The 17,362-nt window shown below is 43.0% G+C and overlaps 1 protein-coding gene across 6 annotated transcripts in view; it reads left to right on the forward strand.

Annotated features, from left to right (window-relative positions):
* The first annotated feature begins 3,534 nt into the window (after positions 1-3,534).
* The window catches only part of CDHR5 (cadherin related family member 5), a 51,243-nt gene continuing 37,415 nt past the window's right edge, over positions 3,535-17,362 (forward strand). For all 6 annotated transcript variants that reach the window (XM_040410501.1, XM_040410502.1, XM_040410503.1 and 3 more), the window contains exon 1: positions 3,535-3,677. In XM_040410501.1, coding sequence (XP_040266435.1) covers positions 3,617-3,677 — 61 coding nt within the window. In that variant the 5' untranslated portion in view covers positions 3,535-3,616. The remainder of the gene's footprint in view (positions 3,678-17,362) is intronic.

Consider the following 17,362-nt stretch of genomic DNA (forward strand, 5'->3'; position numbering starts at 1 on the left):
AGATGAGTGAGAAGTATAAGCGTGTGGCTGATAAGAGATGTGTGCCTGGTCCGGACCTGAATGTGGGTGATCTGGTGTGGTTGTCTACAAGAAATATTAAACTGAAGGTTCCCTCCTGGAAATTGGGTCCCAAGTTTATTGGGCCTTATAAAATCTTGTCAGTCATCAATCCTGTTGCCTTCCGTCTTGATCTTCCACGGGTTTGGAAGATACATAATGTATTTCACAGATCTCTCTTAAAACCATATGTCCAGCCCACGGTACCCTCCTCTTTGCCTCCTCCTCCGATTTTGGTTGATGGCAATCTGGAGTTTGAGGTTTCCAGAATTGTGGACTCTCGCATTGTGCGCGGTTCTCTTCAGTACCTTGTTCATTGGAAGGGTTATGGTCCTGAGGAGAGGATGTGGGTTCCGGTGTCGGACATTAAAGCCACTCGCCTCATCAGGGCATTTCATAGGGCTCATCCTGAGAAGGTGGGTCCTGGGTGTCCGGAGTCCACCCGTAGAGGGGGGGGGGGGGGGGGTACTGTCACTACCAGAGCTTTGAGACGTTCTCACAGCTCTGTTTCTCCACCCCTGTGATGATGTCACTACTAGAGCTTGGAGGAGTTCTCACTGCTCTGTTTCTCCGCCCCTGTGATGAAGTCTTTACTTTCTGTTTCCTTCCTCCCAGCTGTTCCTCCTGCGGTTGATTTCCCTACCTTTAAATCACCCCTCCTCCTATTGTAGGGCGTGGATTATATTTCTCATTTCAGTTGTAGCTCTTGCTTGAGTATCTTCACTTGTAGCTATCAGTTCACTGGACCTGTGTTCTGCTGCAGCAAGCACTCCGGATATTGCCAGCTGTCCTTGGATCCGTCTTCTCTGCGGCTGCAGCTCCTTCAGCTAAGTGTGCAGACATTGTTGTGTACCTGGTTATTTTCTGACTGGATCTGAGGTGGCCACGGTTCCCTCCATATACTGAGCAGGGCACCGGTGGCCGTGCCCCTTCCACTATTGTAGGGGTTACAGTGGTCATCAGTCTTAGGTACGCGGGCATGCCTCGTTCCGCCATTTGGATCCGGGCATGTGCTTTAGCAGCATAGGGAGAGCTTTGAGGGTCTGACAGGGGTCACCCTTTATCCTCCCTAGTTTGGGTCCGGTCAGTAGCTCTTTTTACTGTGTATACTCTTGTTGCTCACATACAGCCGTGACAGGTAGAGTGGAGAAACTTAGCACAAACAGATTCATTGTTTCAACACTCGTCTCTCATAGACTTACATTAGTGCTTTAATGATACTCAAAGGCAATGACACAGCAGTATTTCGAGACACAAACAAGTTTCCAGACATAATAACATAGCTAAACCAGACAGTCACAAGGTCAGTCTGTCTGGTGTTGGTGGTAAATAACATCTGGCTTTTTTCCTCCAAAACATGCTCTTCTATAAACCCTATGGTAGCTGTTAAAAATTACCAGCTTCTCTTTCAAAGTCCCAAAAGTCTCTCAGTTTTCATTAACCCTTTTCACAGAGCCTCTCAAATACAGTACAAATGAACAGGATATATATCACAACATACATATACAACTCAGTTACACAGTAATTAAACAGCGCAAGTTAACCCTTTCAAGTGATATAAAGTTAACTTTGTATAGGGGAAGCAGGCAAATGTCCAAAAGTCAGAGTACCCCTGCTCCAGGGCACTACATTATATGTGGTGTTACATAGGACTAAAGGTAACATTCACTTCATTATCTGTATTCAGAGAGTTATCAATGTGTTATCTGTGGTGTTACATAGGACTGCAGGTAAAGTCTCTTGCTTTCCCGCTTCCTCTACATCCAGCGGGACAGTCCCAGATTTCAGAGGCTGTCATGTGGTCCCGGGAGGGCTGAGGTATATCCCTAGGGGAGATGTGTCCCTACTCTCTAAGCCACTCCTATTACTCCACCCAATGCATATCTATACACTCCCAATCCCTCCCAGTTCCTTTAGTGCCCCCACACAGAAGTTATACCTACATTGTGGCCCTCCCAGTAGTTTTGCCCATATTATGCCCCCTCACAGTAGTTATGACCACACTGTGCCCCCTCACAGAAGTTATGGTCACATTGTGCCCCTCACAGTAATTATACCCACATTATGCCCCCTCACAGTAGTTATGCCAATACAGCAATTATGACCACATTGTGCCCCCTTACAGTAGTTAGGACCACATTGTGGCACCTCACGATAGTTATGGTCACAGTGTGCCCGTCACAGTAATTATACCCACATTGTGCCCCCTCACAGTAGTTATGTCCACATTATGCCCATTCACAGTAATACCCACATTGTGCCCTCTCACAGTAGTTATGGTAACACAGCTGTTACGACCACATTGTTTCCCTTTACAGTGCTAATGCCCACATTGTGCCCCACTTACTGTAGCAATTCCCACATTATATCCCAACAGTAGTTATGCCCACATTGTGCCTCGACTGCAGCTATATTCACATTGTGCCCCCAGAGTAGCTATGTTCCCCTCTCAGTAGTACCACCCCATTTATAAAATAAAAAAACAATAAATAAATAAAATACTCACCTAGGCCTCCGCAAATTCTGCTCTCCCTAGCAGGAGCAATGCGGTCACACATTGGATGATGGAATAGAGACACATCATTGTCTTTTTTTTCTTACTGGTATTGATCCTGCTTTGACTGTCAGCCTAATGCTGCTGATTTTGAATAAAATTTGTTAGAATACACTTCCTTAACTCTACTCTACTTTTCACTCTTAAGTGTATTTTTCTACTCTAGCTCCCATTGCCCCTTGGATTGTTTTTTTCAAATGTACCTCATTTGCAGTTTTCTCTTATCCACCATGTGACACTCACCACGCTCCTTGTTCTTACCACTGACGCATCCTATGTCCTACGTTACCAGGCTCCATTGCAAGACGCAACCTACAGCGATGGAATATCAAAACAGATTTGTCCCAGGGCTCAATGGTGGGCTAATAAGAGTAAGGCTGTTTTGATAAATGGTGGTATTTGGGGAAAGTGATATATCAGTGATATCTGTTGGGTGGGATACATTTATATTAGTGGCTTGTCTGAAAAAGCTGTCACAATCCCAGTTAGATGCTGTAATTGTGACTATATTAGCATATTTACCAATATTTTAGTCGGTCCGTTCAGGCACCCCAAACCCACTTGTGGGTGGAACTTGTGTAAGCACCGTCCATTTCTGACCCAGGAAAGCCTAAAAATAAGGTACAGTCCCTGCAAATTCAGGTCTGTTGGCAACTATGTATTAGTTGCCCCCTAGCTTAGAAAAAGATATAACAAGACTGAGAAAGTGAGTAGTAATTCAGAACTTTCCTTCCCAGGGAGAAATCCTCTTTTATTGAGCAGTATATGTTACATCCTGTTACATAGGTACAGAGGAGAGTGGGAGGGCGAATTAGCAATGGCATATAGTCTTATCGCCACAGCCATAAATAAGTGAACGAATAACCGGGAAGGAATCAAAGGTTAATCATGGATGATACTCTCAGTGTTCAGTCAACGTACAGTCTTTTCCATAAAAGAAACTAACACCCTACCCACCCAGGAACAGCCACTTCTATTTGGAAGATCGGGACCCTCCTATCAAAAATGGGGCCCCTTTTGGCCCTATGTATTCTCCTTTTGATCCCGATGGGATGTTTATCACAAGGTAAGGTCTATGACTTATGTTCTTTCTTAGAAAATGCAGAATACATTGGTAAGTACACATCAATATACTCAGGGGTTGGAAACGTTTTCTTGGGATCTTCATTACAATATAGCGTCTACCTTCATTTTCATTCCTTCTGATATTCATGATATTATATACCAATATAAAATATAGCAACCCGAATACAGATGCAACAGTGCCAAAATTACGTGATCCGCTGGGATGTCAGGGTGTGTTATGTGTGGATATCTATCCAAGACTCTTCTGTAACATATTAGATGTTTGATTTATTACAGTTTAACTTGGTTTATACATTATATGACCCCTATTATGAATTATTGTTCCTTTTGTTCAGTATTTTGCACTAGGTACACTCGCAGTGAGCCTTGTTATATGAGAGCTGGGCTACCAATACATCCTGATAACCTGTCGCCTGCACTTCCTCATCAGGCACAAGAGAGCAGGGGTGTGGGGACTGGCACATGTTTCTTCTGACCACCGTCTCTTTTTAAATGTATATTCTGATTTCTACTAGATTCATTGTATATGGATTATTGAATTAAAGGGGTTTTCCAAGATTTTTTAACTGATGATCTATTCTCTGGATAGTTCATCAGTGCCTGATCGGTGGGGGTCCCACACCCAGGACCCCCGCTGATCAGCTGCTTGAGAAGGCACCACGCAGTAGCACCACGGCCTTCTTGCCAATTTGCTTTGGCCATGTGATGTTGTGTTCATCGTCACATGGCCTAGGCGCAGCTCAGCCCCATGGAAGTGAATGGGGCTGAGATGCGATACCAAGCACAACCGCTATACAATGTACGGGTCTGTGCTTGGTGGGCTGCGAGAAGGCCCGTGATGCTAGTGTGAGTGCCAGGGCCTTCACAAGCAGCTTAGCGATGGGGGTCCCAGGTGTCAGACTCCCTCCTATTAGATACTGATTGCCTATTCTAAGGAAGTATAAAAGTCTTGGAAAACTGCTTTAAAAGTAGATACATGTTGGGTCACTTGCCGCTTGGGGACACATCACCGCTGAGGCCAGTCCCTGGCTTCAGTAGCACATGTGACCCCGTCCGTACAAAAGACCACTAAAGAGACCCTTAACAGAGTGACTTTTTTCAACAGGTACAACAGGCAGCTATCGAACGTTAAAAAGAAAAGTCAAAAAAATCGAGACAACCTCTTTAAAGGGGTTATCCAAAGACAAAAAGATCCCCCTTACCCCAATGCCCCTCGTATACATTATACTTATCTGCTCCTCTGCACCTGCGTCGCTCTGGATCCCTGCTGAATAGCTGCTAGGGAGACTCGTCGCTGTCATGGCCTGCTATTGGCTGCTCCCCCCTGTCACCGGATGCACCTGACGGGGAGATGCAGTGGCAGCCATGCATGGATCCGGAGCGAAGCAGGTGCTGGGGAGAGAGGTAAGTATAATGCATATAGGGGGCCCAGGCATTGGGGGGATCTTTAAAACTTTGGATAACCCCTTTAAGACTTAGAATCTTAGAAGCTTGGTTTGAGGACTACTGCATGTATGGAGCCTTTGTCGCTTTTTGTTGGTATTATTTAGGCTTGCACGATAGTATAAACTTTGTGTGCATTGTGTGGTGCTGCTGATTAGGCTCTGAACAGTACAGTCACTAAATTACATTCACTGGGGGAATATAAATGGGTTCTCTAAGAATATATATGAAAAATGTTGTTATGGGAAGGGGTGGACTTAGAGAGCAGGGGGCTATGTGCAAGGAGAAAAGAGTATATGGAGCATTTGCTGTTGAATAGCCCAAAATAGACCACCCCCTTATTCCAGTTATAAACAATTAGACATTTCCACCTGTCCACTATATAAGCAATAACAGCTAGATACACTATATGGATATAAGTACTGGGACACCTACACTTTACACCTACAGGAGCTTTTATGACATCCTATTCTAAATCCATAGGCATTAATATGCAGTTGCCACCCCCACCCCCCTTGCAGCTTAAACAGCTTGTGAAGAATTTCTACAAGATTTTGGAGGGTGCTTGTGGGAATAGTTGTCCATTCATCCAGAAGTGCATTTGAGAGTTCTGGCTCACAACCTCCTTCTAGTTTATAGGTGGTTGGATGGGGTTGATGTTAGGGCTCTGTGTGGCCAGATAAGTTCTTCCACACCAGACTCACATAACCATCCCTTCATGGACCTTGGTTCTGCTGCAACAGAAAATGACCTTCCCCAAACTGTCCCTGCAAGGTTACAAGCATACAATTGTTCATAATGTCTTGTTTTGCTAAAGCATTAAGATTTCCCTTCACTGGAACTAAAGGGCCAAGGCCAACCCCGGAGAAACAACCCTATAGCATTATCCCTCTGCCACCAAACACCAAACAGTTGGCACAATGCAGACAGGCAGGTAATGTTCTCCTGGCATTCGCAAAGCCCAGATTCGGCCATCAGGCTGCTAGGTAGGGAGTGGTGATTCGTCACTCCACACAAAATGTTTTCACTGCTCCAGAGTCCAACAGTGACGTGCTTTACACCACTCCATCTGATCCTTGGCATTGTGCTTGGTGATGTAAGGCTTGCATGCAACTGCTTGGCCATGTGAACTCATGTCATGAAGCTCCTGGTGCAGTTTTTGTGCTGATGTTCTTCCCATTGTGGAAATGAATGGAGATCCAAGTGATTGGTTCCCCACTGATCTAGCACCTATCCAGTAAAAATGAAAATTGCTTATAACTCAGGGCGGAATTTGGTCCTGGTGCTTGGGTATTTGTCAGCCCGTTTTAAAAGATGCGCTCTCGGCGCGCACCATGGTTTCCTGAGCCGGAACAGTGGAGAAGGAGAGGAGTCCCTCCCTCCCCACTGTGCGCGGCTGCCGCTGACCACCAATGAGAACAGAGTAGGAGGAGGGGAAGGACTGTGGCCACTGCGTCACCAATGAATGCCTGAATACCAATGTGCCGGCCATATCCCGGCCCCTATGACTGCACGCTGTGATCCGCGCGATTAATCCCTCAGTTGAGGGGTTAATCGCGTGGATCACAGCGTCCTGTCAGAGGTCGGGTGCCGGGAATGTTTGTCTGCATTGGTGGCAGTGGGCAGTTCCGATCGGAGTCCCAGCAGTGTAATGCTGGGGCTCCGATCGGTTACCATGGCAGCCAGGACGCTACTGAAGTCCTGGCTGCGATGGTATGTTAGTGAGCAGCATTATACTCACGTGCGTCATGGCCGCCGGGCGCTCCTTCTTCTGTCTGTGTGGCTCATTGCTAATGCTTATAGCATTAGCAATGCGCCGCACAGACCTATGAGAAGAAGGAGCTCCCGGCGATCACGGCGCACGTGAGTATAATGCTGCTCACTAACATACCATCGCAGCCAGGACTTCAGTAGTGTCCTGGCTGCCATGGTAACCGATCGGTGCCCCAGCATTACACTGCTGGGACTCCGATCGGAACTGCCCACTGCCACCAATGATGGGGGGGGGAGGAGGAGGGGGACCCTGTGGCCACTGCCACCAATGATTAATACTGGGGAGGGAGGGGGGGAGGGGTGGTGTGTTTGTTACCAGAGGGGGCTGATAAGAGGGAGAGGCTGGAGGGGCTGATCAGAGGGGGGGGGGGCTGATCAGAGGCTGGAGGGGCTGATCAGAGGGGGGGGCTGATCAGAGGCTGGAGGGGCTGATCAGAGGCTGGAGGGGCTGAGCAGAGGCTGGAGGGGCTGAGCAGAGGCTGGAGGGGCTGATCAGAGGCTGGGGGGGCACATGATAGGCTGGCTGCCATGGTCAGCTCCCTGCTGTTGTGTGCACAAAGCACAGGGCAGCAGGGAGAGTGTAAAGTCTAAAATAGAGCTCTATTAGGGTGAATATGACAAGGGTTCTAGCCCTTAAGGTGGCTAATAGTTATTAAATAAAAAGTAAAAAAAAAAAAAAAAGTTTAAACACCCCCCCCAAATATAGAAAACAATATATTGCGATATATATCGCATATCGCACATGCTTAAAATTATATCGCAATATAGATTTTATGACGCGGCTCCGCCTGGCTCCTAACTTTTTTAGCTGGCTCCTAGATTCCAAGGAAATTTGTCAAGCAACTAGAGATGAGCAAATCGAACTACATGAAGTGGAATTCGATCCAAATTTCAGGATAAATTCGATTCACCTAGAAGCCGAATTTCCTCGTGCTTCGTGTCAGCGAATCGATTTAACCTGAAATAGTATAAAAAACAAAAAAATTCAAACTTACCTCCTCTATTTGCTCGTGACGGGCCGCCAGCCTCTATCTTGCTTAAAAATCTCTGGGCGAAATCCAGTGCGGCGTGAGCTTACATCATCACGCCAGCTGGCGTGATGACGTAATCTAGTGCTGCACAGGATTTCGGCCGAGATCTTCAAGCAAGATGGCGGCGGCCGGCCCGTCGTGAGCAAATGGAGGCGGTAAGTTTGATTTAATTTTTTTTTATTGTTAATTTTACACTCAGATGCCGCAATCATGTATGAAAGCGGCATCTGAGGGGTACAATGACGGGGGTGTCGCTATCGCAGCTCTCTGTTATTGCACCCGCTACTTACAAAAAATGTGCTTCATGATGAAATAATTAGTCAAGTAAATTTTTTTGTGAAATTCGGCGAATGAGCCCAATCGAACTTTTAAGAAATTAGTTTATTTCTACTTATCACAGTTGTGTGGGTGTAAGTACCCAACATGATCTAAATTCACAATTAAATAGAGAAAACAAATAGGTGAATAGAAAGATGTGCTTATTATTTAGTCATATTTTTGTCATTTTTGAGGCACCTTTCTATTCTCTTCATTTTATCTATTTAATCATGTATTTAGCTCCTGTCGGGTGCTGTACTTCTCTATTTTCCAATGTGTACTTTATTCTATAATATTTGCAGTTATTGTCTTGTGTTGCAGCCTGTGCTTATACTTGTGTACCTTTGTAGATTACTGGTTCTAAGGGTTGTGCCTATCATAGCACACTATTTTTGTGTGTGGTTCACGCAATTGTCTGCTCGATAATAGATTTTGTATAATAAAATATATTATTTTGATATTTATTGAGGAGTGCATCTGTTTTATACCTCCGGTCCGGTTTCTTCCTTTATATTCTATTTAGATTTTGTTTGGGGAGGTGGATAACACCTGAAGTGATATGAGTTGTGCTGACCACTGTCTTGCTTCTATTCTGAGGATAGGGCATCAGTATTAAACACTGGTATAACCCCTTTCACTGTCAATAAGTTTTATACATTTTTTTGGAAGAAATCACAAAATGAAGCAAACAGATATCGCAAGAGATGCCAGATGTTTCCTAAATATATCTTGTACAAAAATGTGCATATGGAAAGAAACAGAAAATATGTCTTGACTGTATTATTGTGAGATTGGAAGGTCAGGAAAAAATAGACTTAACACGACTTAGGTGCATAAAGAGTTTACTAAATTATGATAAAACATATACAGTATACGAAGATATACAAAGACAAAGATTAAGTAAAGTAACAGTCACTGAGAGTCATCAACTAATGGGCAGGCTCCATCGAACATCTTACTCTGATGAGCTCTTTGTTCCAGAACTAAGGGGAATATTTATGAAGACCCGCCATTTAGACGCTTGTCTTAATCACCGCCGGAAATGTGGGTCGATTCGCCGAAGTTATGAAGAGGCGCCGGCCTCTACATAACTTTGGCGCATCCACCGCCAGTCAAAATGTAAGCCAGCTTCATTGGTGGCTTAAATTTAGACCATTTTCTATACCTAAAACAGGCATAGAAAATGATAAATGAGACAGGCTCTCAGACCCATCCCCTTCCCTGCCCACTCTACGCCCCCACTTTTTTAGACCTGGTGAGAGCGTGGAAAAGTCACAGATTGTGGCGCAAATAACCTGATAGTAAATGACTCCCTACATGTTTTCTACTCTACTGGCCCCTCCTAGCCCCATCTAAAGGTCAGTATGTATGTACAGTTACCTCATACTGCAGAAATGCAGCCAGGTATAGAGATCACTAAATAAATTCATGAAATTAAATGGGAAGAACCAATTAAAAACCTCGCTTTACATGAAATTTCCAGAGTTAACAGTAACAGTCTGTTCTGAGCGTATCTCATTTGCAATGAAAGCACTCAGTATTATCAACTAGTGCACAATTATAGTCCCCTTTATGCACAATTACACAGTACTTAAAAGGGTTTTCCGAGAATTTTTTACTGATGACCTATCTTCTGAATAGGTCATCAGTATCTGATCTGAGAGGGCCCAACACCCGTGAGCCCTTCCGATCAGCTGCTGCATTTATTAATTTTTTTCATTTTTTGATCTCTACATTTCAAAGCCATAACTCTGTTTTTGTTGTTACATCGAATAGCTGTATGAGGGCTTGTTTTTTGTGGGACGAGTTGTATTTTTAATGGCATCATTTCGGAGTGCATGTAATGTATTGTATAACTTTTAAAATCTTTTTTTGAATGTTGCATTGAAAAAAGGCAGCAGCAATTCCACCATTCTTCTTTGGATTTTGCTCTTATGTCATTTTCCGTGCCTTATAAGTGACATAATAGCTATATTCTCTGGGTCAGTACAATTACACCAATACCATATCTGTATAGTTCTTTGTTTCATGGTTTTCTACTTTTACAACTCTTTTTCTTGAAGTTTTTGTGTAGCTGCATTCAAAGATCCATAACACTTTTCCTTTTCCATCATTGAGGCGATATGAGGGTTTGTTTTTTGCTGGAGGATTAATAGTTTTTAAGGTGCCAATTTTGTTTCATTTGACTTTTTGATTGTTTTTTTATTGCATTTTTGGGAGGTAGAATAAACAAAAACGTACACCTAATAGTCATGCATATGTACGCCTATGCACCACCTGTACAGGAATGCTAATGTCCTATGTGTGTTCTAGCATCCTGTAGGCCACAGGTCTATAGTGGCCTGTGGCTGACAACATGGAGAACTGCTCTACCACAAGCTCTAACTGTATCTGCATCCTATAGACGCCGATACACTTGACAGTGCTGGGCCACTCCAATCCTGGTGGGTCCTACCATGCCAGTGTGCCCAGAGCCATTGCTCCCCCTACACTCCTGCCAGCCGTGCCTCTTCCTGTCACCACTCCTGACATGCCTATTTTAGAAATAACTTGCATTCATTGTAAATTGCTAGTAATTCATTCCCTTTACTTCTAGCAGGAATAATAAAGGAATGCCACATCATAGAGCCATAAGAATAGATGCTCTAGAATTGCTATTACATGGGGAATGCAAGTAGTTACTAAAGAAAGACATGTCAGGAGAAGTGACAGTTCCTCTTTAGGGTTTAGTTATCATTAGAGGTGGGACGACGAATCCGTCGAATCCACAAATCCCTCGAACCTAACAAGATTCGAGGGATTCCTGGACTCGAATCCTGACCTATTTTGTAAAATTCGAATCTGACGAATCCCGACAGCGGATACCATTGCAGTCCCTGTATTCTAATGCACCGGCCCCGCTCACTGTTGTATAATCTTATTCTTATCTAACCTGTAGGTATTGTTAAAATAGAATATTCATTTGTAATCCAGCTGTATTACAGCTAAGTTCCGTAGCAAGGAGGAGGGAGGAGGCAGGCAGGAGGCAGGCCAGGAGAACGGGCGGGCGGCGCGTCACTCACTACGTCACGCGCCCGCGACGCCTGCTTTATTCATAAAGTGGGCGGCGCAGGTGCATGACGTAGTGAGTGACGCGTCGCCCGTCCGTCCTCCCGGCCTGCCTTCTGCCTGCCTCCTCCCTCCTCCTTGCTACGGAACTTAGCTGTAAGTAATACAGCTGGATTACAAATGATTATTCTATTTTTACAATACCTACAGGTTAGATAAGAATAAGATTATACAACAGTGAGCGGGGCTGGTGCATTAGAATACAGGGACTGCAATGGTCCCCGCTGTCATTACTAATCCAGATGCCGGCCCCCAGCCCCTGTATTGGGGGTCATTCACACTGCAGGGACACTATTATGGGGGGATCTGTGGATGGCACATAGCACAAGATGCATATGTGTCATCCACAGATCCCCCTCATAACAGTGCCATCTAGAGATCCCCATAACAGTGTCATCCAGAGATCCCCCATAACAGTGCCATTCACAGATCCCCCCTTCCCCCCATAACAGTGCCATCCACAGATCCCCCCTTCCCCCCATAAGTGTTTTGATCACTTTGTTTCTTACACCGTTCACACAATTCTTATGTACAGGATTCGTAGGATTCGAGATTCGAAAGATTCGATAGATTCGAGAACCTTTTCGGATTCGGAAAAAATTGGATTTGTCCCACCTCTAGTTATTATATAGTATAGTGGGACTTAAAGGCTGTGGACAAACTCTCAGCAATTTATGTGATACATGCAGTTAAAAATCTGCATTTGCAGATTTTCCCTCCTGAGTTCCGTCAGCTGACGGCTCATGTGGAGCCTTATCTCTGATCTGACCTCATTACACTCACTATAGCTGGACTCTTATCAAAATGTTAAGAATATAGCCTAAATGCGTGTTTATGAGGTTGAGAGATAAGCTGTCAGCTAACGGAACTCGGGAAGGACAGTCTGCAAATAGACTTATTTTTAACTGCATGTTTCACGAAAACTGCTGGCATTTTTTAATGAAGACCAATGGAAAAAGGATTTTAGCTCAAAATGAGTAGAATGCAATCATTAAAAAGTGCCCCAAAGGTGTCCATAGCCTATAATTAAAAACAATATCAAAAGAACTGATTGTTAACAAATATTACAAGTTAAAAAAATAAACAAAACTTCTTTGTTGTGGAAAACAATAAAAATAAAAACACAAGTGGAATTTGCTTCTGCATCAGTTTTCCGTGTAAAAAAGTGCAATTTTTGTGCAAACATTTGATACTTTTTGTGGCTTTTGTGCCACTTTTGCCACTTTGAAAAAAGATGGAAAAGGGTGTGTGGTTACTATGGTAATTAGGTGAACGCCAGATTTGGCAACTGCTATTTTTTTTAAATCACAAAAAAATTGCAATCTCGATCTAGTGGGGGTGGCTTAAAAATCGGGTAACTTTGTGTTATTTGTAAAGATGCTCCACATTTGTTATACATTGTGCGACATTTTAAGAATTTGCCATAAATTATGGTGCTGTAGACTGAAAACTGACTTTAAAATTTTTTCCTCATGGTAAATTCCCCCATCTGGTATTACTGCATCTATAACAACCTGAACTGTGAAGTTATCATGTTCTTTATCCCACATGGGGAACATCATACAGAAACAACACCAGAATTACTGTTTTTGTTTGCAGTGAAAAGTGACCAAAAAGTTACTTTTTATTCTTATTTTACATTCCACAACAAGTAAGCGATCTCACAGCTCGATTGATGAAAAAATCAAAATGTAATGGGAGTTTAATGCAGGCACACAAAAAAATTCACAGGCAAAAAAAAAAAGGAAAAATGCTCTACAGGGCCATGTGATCCGAAAAATAAAGAAGTCATAGCTATTGGAACGTGATGATGAAAAAATTGTTTTGTTATTAAACTGAAGCAGAATCCAGTTGGCACTCGATCTTGTGTTCACGTTGCAGCGGGAAGGAGCAAACCCCACGTGGAATGTATGAAGGAATCCCGGCAACCGTGTCTTGCTTCAAAGTATATTCTTTTTATTTTTTAATCATTCAACGTATAAGATGCATTTCGGCACAAAGCCTGACTGAGAAAGGCTTTGTGCCGAAACGCGTCTTAATTATACATTGAATGATTTAAAAAATATATATATATATACCTTGAAGCAAGACATGGTTGCTGGGATTCCTTCATACATTTACTTCAGCAAACGGCATTTATCATGCAGAGAAAGTTAATTCAAGACACTTACTAATTGTGGTTATTGTGATTGTCCATATTGCTTCCATCACATTATACATTGCTTGTTTCCAGGGGTTACGACCACCCTGCAATCTATCAGTGGTGGTCGTGCTTGTGCATTGACCCCCTGAGGAGCTGATGCAGAGGATAGGAGTACACCCATGGGATCGGTGCAGTAAAATGATAGTACTAAATAGTGCCAAATAGTGCTAGTGTGAATAAAGAGAAATGAGGGTGAAGGGAGGACAGAATTGTCTGTTTGTGGGTGGTGTGCGGGAAGCTCAGTTCTAGAGATGAACAAAGTTCTCTAGAATTCGATTTGTCTGCTCTGCCAAATTTTACATTTGCTTTGTGATGAATTACTTTGTCACGAAGCGCATTTATTTGTAAGTAGTGGGTGCAATGACAGGGGATTGTACCGCACCCGTCATTGAACCCCTCAGATCAGGAGCGTAACTACCATAGCGGCAGACCAGGCAACTGCTATGGGGCCCAGGGCAAGAGGGCGCCCAGTTGGGATTATCTCCTCCTCTACTGGGGGTGAAAACGTGGTCAGGACTCTACCCTCCAAAGAAACAACTTTTAGCAAACGAGGCAGTGGAAAAAATGGCCCAGGGGTCATTGAATGGGGTTTAGGTGGAAACCCTTCTCTACTGTGTGGGGGGCCTGGTTTGATCCTTACCATGGGGCCCTTACTTCTCTATGTACGCCACTGCCTCAGATGCCGCGTTCATCGCTGATCACGGCATCTGAGATCCATATTAAAGCATTATAGTGTTTGCTAATTAAAAAAAAATTAAATCATACTTACCTCATCCATCTAAGCATGAAGAGGCCATCGCGGCCATCTTACTTGAAGATCCAGAGCAAAATCTTCAAGCAAGATAGCTGCATTGGCCTCGTCGTGCTCAAATGCATGAGATAAGTATGATTTTTTTTTTTTTTACTGCCATTTAAGGGAAAATCGATTCGTTACCACGAAGCGCGAAGAAATTTGGCTTCGCAGTGAATCTTTGTAAACTTTAATTTGCTCAACACTACTCAGTTCTATTACTCTCTAATGGCAGGTTACAGTTTTAACAGCACAATGGTTCTAGTACAAAGAGAAATGTGTATATGTGGGCCGAATGCATGGCCGACCCTGAAGTACATGTATGAGCCAGGTCTTTAAGAGCCATTCTTTGGGAGGGGCTATTAACTCTCAATAAGAGGAGGTGTCTTCATTTGTGATGTCCATCTGTCTTAAAGGGGTTCTCCAGGACTAAAATATCAAAGATAGGTCATCAATATGAGTTCAGTGGGGGTCCGACACCAGGCATCCCATCGATGAGCTGTTACCGTCATCGGCGGATCTAGGAAATAAAATAAGTATGCCGCAGGAACACCACAGCTTCGTGCATTGTGTGGTGGCCGTTCTCAGGTACTGTCACTGATGCTCCTTTCCAAGTGAATGGAACCTGCGAACACCCACTACACATTACAGTAGCTGCACATAACATAGCGGCATTTTAGGCAGGTATGTTGGCAGTCTGCTTTCTATCATAGGGAAAATAAGGTACAATTTCTGTTCAAATATTTGACCCTCTAGCGCTGCAAAATCCTGGATACAAGTGAGCAAAAAGTCCACACAATAAAATAGAAGAAAAAATGGATTGCGCTGCAGGAGAGTATGCTAGAAATAATCAAAGTCACAAAGTTATTTGCATTTTCTTCCTATGTAAATCTTCGGTCAAATGGATTCATCCATATACATCAAACACAAACTGGAATGTAGAATTCTGAAATAAAATAGAGACCGCACAATGGTGTAGTAACTTCTAAAAGAGTGCAACCTAGATACAGGTTATACTCACAAAACTCAGATGGTAATAAGCGTAGAGGACCGGCTCAGCACTGTCATGGACCCAGGAGTCGCACACCTCAGATGCGGTTCACCAGACCAGACGGACGGACAGAATCTTTAGCCGTTTCCACAAGCACAAGCCGGATCTCCAAGTGAGAACCACTTAGGCAAGATGTCAAACTTTACACTCCTCAAAGTCTCGGAAGAAATATATCAACCAATGGTGAAGTACATACCACAATGTTGAATAAAAAGGGTTTATTATACTCACAAAGAACGCAAGTTTTGGAGCAAATTTAAAACAAGTACAAAGTGCCCGACCTGGGTTTCGCCATGATGCTTCGTCTGGGGCGTGTGTTCCAAAGAACCTCCCTTGTTGGACGTCATGGAACTTAACAAATGCAAATTACTTCTAAAATGTATGAATGCACACACATAAATGCTGCCTCCCCCGCACACAGACGGGTAGGAAACATAAAAAGTTATAATTACTAAAATAGTTTAAAAAATAAATAGACAAAAACTAATACAATCATCTCGGGACCTAAACCTTTCTATCATAAAAGCGCAAACCTATTATAAATACATCCTAGATTTAAACTATGCAAGCATTCACATCACATTCTATGTTAAGACCCTGGGGTTGAATGGTGTTTAAAAGAAACATCCATTCCACCTCCCTTTTATTTAGTATTGAAATAACCCCCCCCCCCCCGTATAGGGGTACGGACCAGCTCAATACCAGTAAAAAGAAGCCCTCTGGGATTTTTTTGATGGTGAATTTTAAAATGAAGGGAGACACTATGGGTCTCCAGACCTTTTTTAATATTTCGAATATGTTCTTGCACTCGGGTCTTTAAACTACGTGTGGTTCTCCCCACATATTGGAGGCCACAAGGGCACTCCAACAGATATATGACACCCACATTGTTGCATGACAGATTACCTTTTATTTTAAAACTACTACCTGTTCTTTTATTAGATACTACGGAGTCAACACAAATTTTTCGATCTTTAGAGATGCGGTTTTTGCAAGGTATGCAAAAACCGCACCATGTGAATTTACTCCTATGTGCAATCGGATGTTTTTTATTGGTAGCAAAGCTAGCACTATGTACTAACTTATTTGTAAGATTACTAGCTCTTTTAAAAACTAAAAAGGGTTTTTCTGGAAGATCCTTATTCAAAACCGGATCATTTTGAAGTAAGTGCCAATTTTTGTTAATCATCTGTTTAACCAAGCGGGTTTCATTAAACAGATGATTAACAAAAATTGGCACATACTTCAAAATGATCCGGTTTTGAATAAGGATCTTCCAGAAAACCCCTTTTTAGTTTTTAAAAGAGCTAGTAAGGTAGTAGTTTTAAAATAAAAGGTAATCTGTCATGCAACAATGTGGGTGTCATATATCTGTTGGAGTGCCCTTGTGGCCTCCAATATGTGGGGAGAACCACAAGTAGTTTAAAGACCTGAGTGCAAGAACATTTTCAAAATATTAAAAAAAGGTCTGGAGACCCATAGTGTCTCCCTTCATTTTAAAATTCACCATCAAAAAAATCCCAGAGGGCTTCTTTTTACTGGTATTGAGCTGGTCCGTACCCCTATACGGGGGGGAAGGGGGGGGGGGTATTTCAATACTAAATAAAAGGGAGGTGGAATGGATGTTTCTTTTAAACACCATTCCACCCCAGGGTCTTAACATAGAATGTGATGTGAATGCTTGCATAGTTTAAATCTAGGATGTATTTATAATAGGTTTGCGCTTTTATGATAGAAAGGTGTAGGTCCCGAGATGATTGTATTAGTTTTTGTCTATTTATTTTTTAAACTATTTTAGTAATTATAACTTTTTATGTTTCCTACCCGTCTGTGTGCGGGGGAGGCAGCATTTATGTGTGTGCATTCATACATTTTAGAAGTAATTTGCATTTGTTAAGTTCCATGACGTCCAACAAGGGAGGTTCTTTGGATCCTTTGGATCCTTTTT

Source organism: Bufo bufo, chromosome 10 (genome assembly GCF_905171765.1).
Source record: "Bufo bufo chromosome 10, aBufBuf1.1, whole genome shotgun sequence".
NCBI lineage: Eukaryota > Metazoa > Chordata > Amphibia > Anura > Bufonidae > Bufo > Bufo bufo.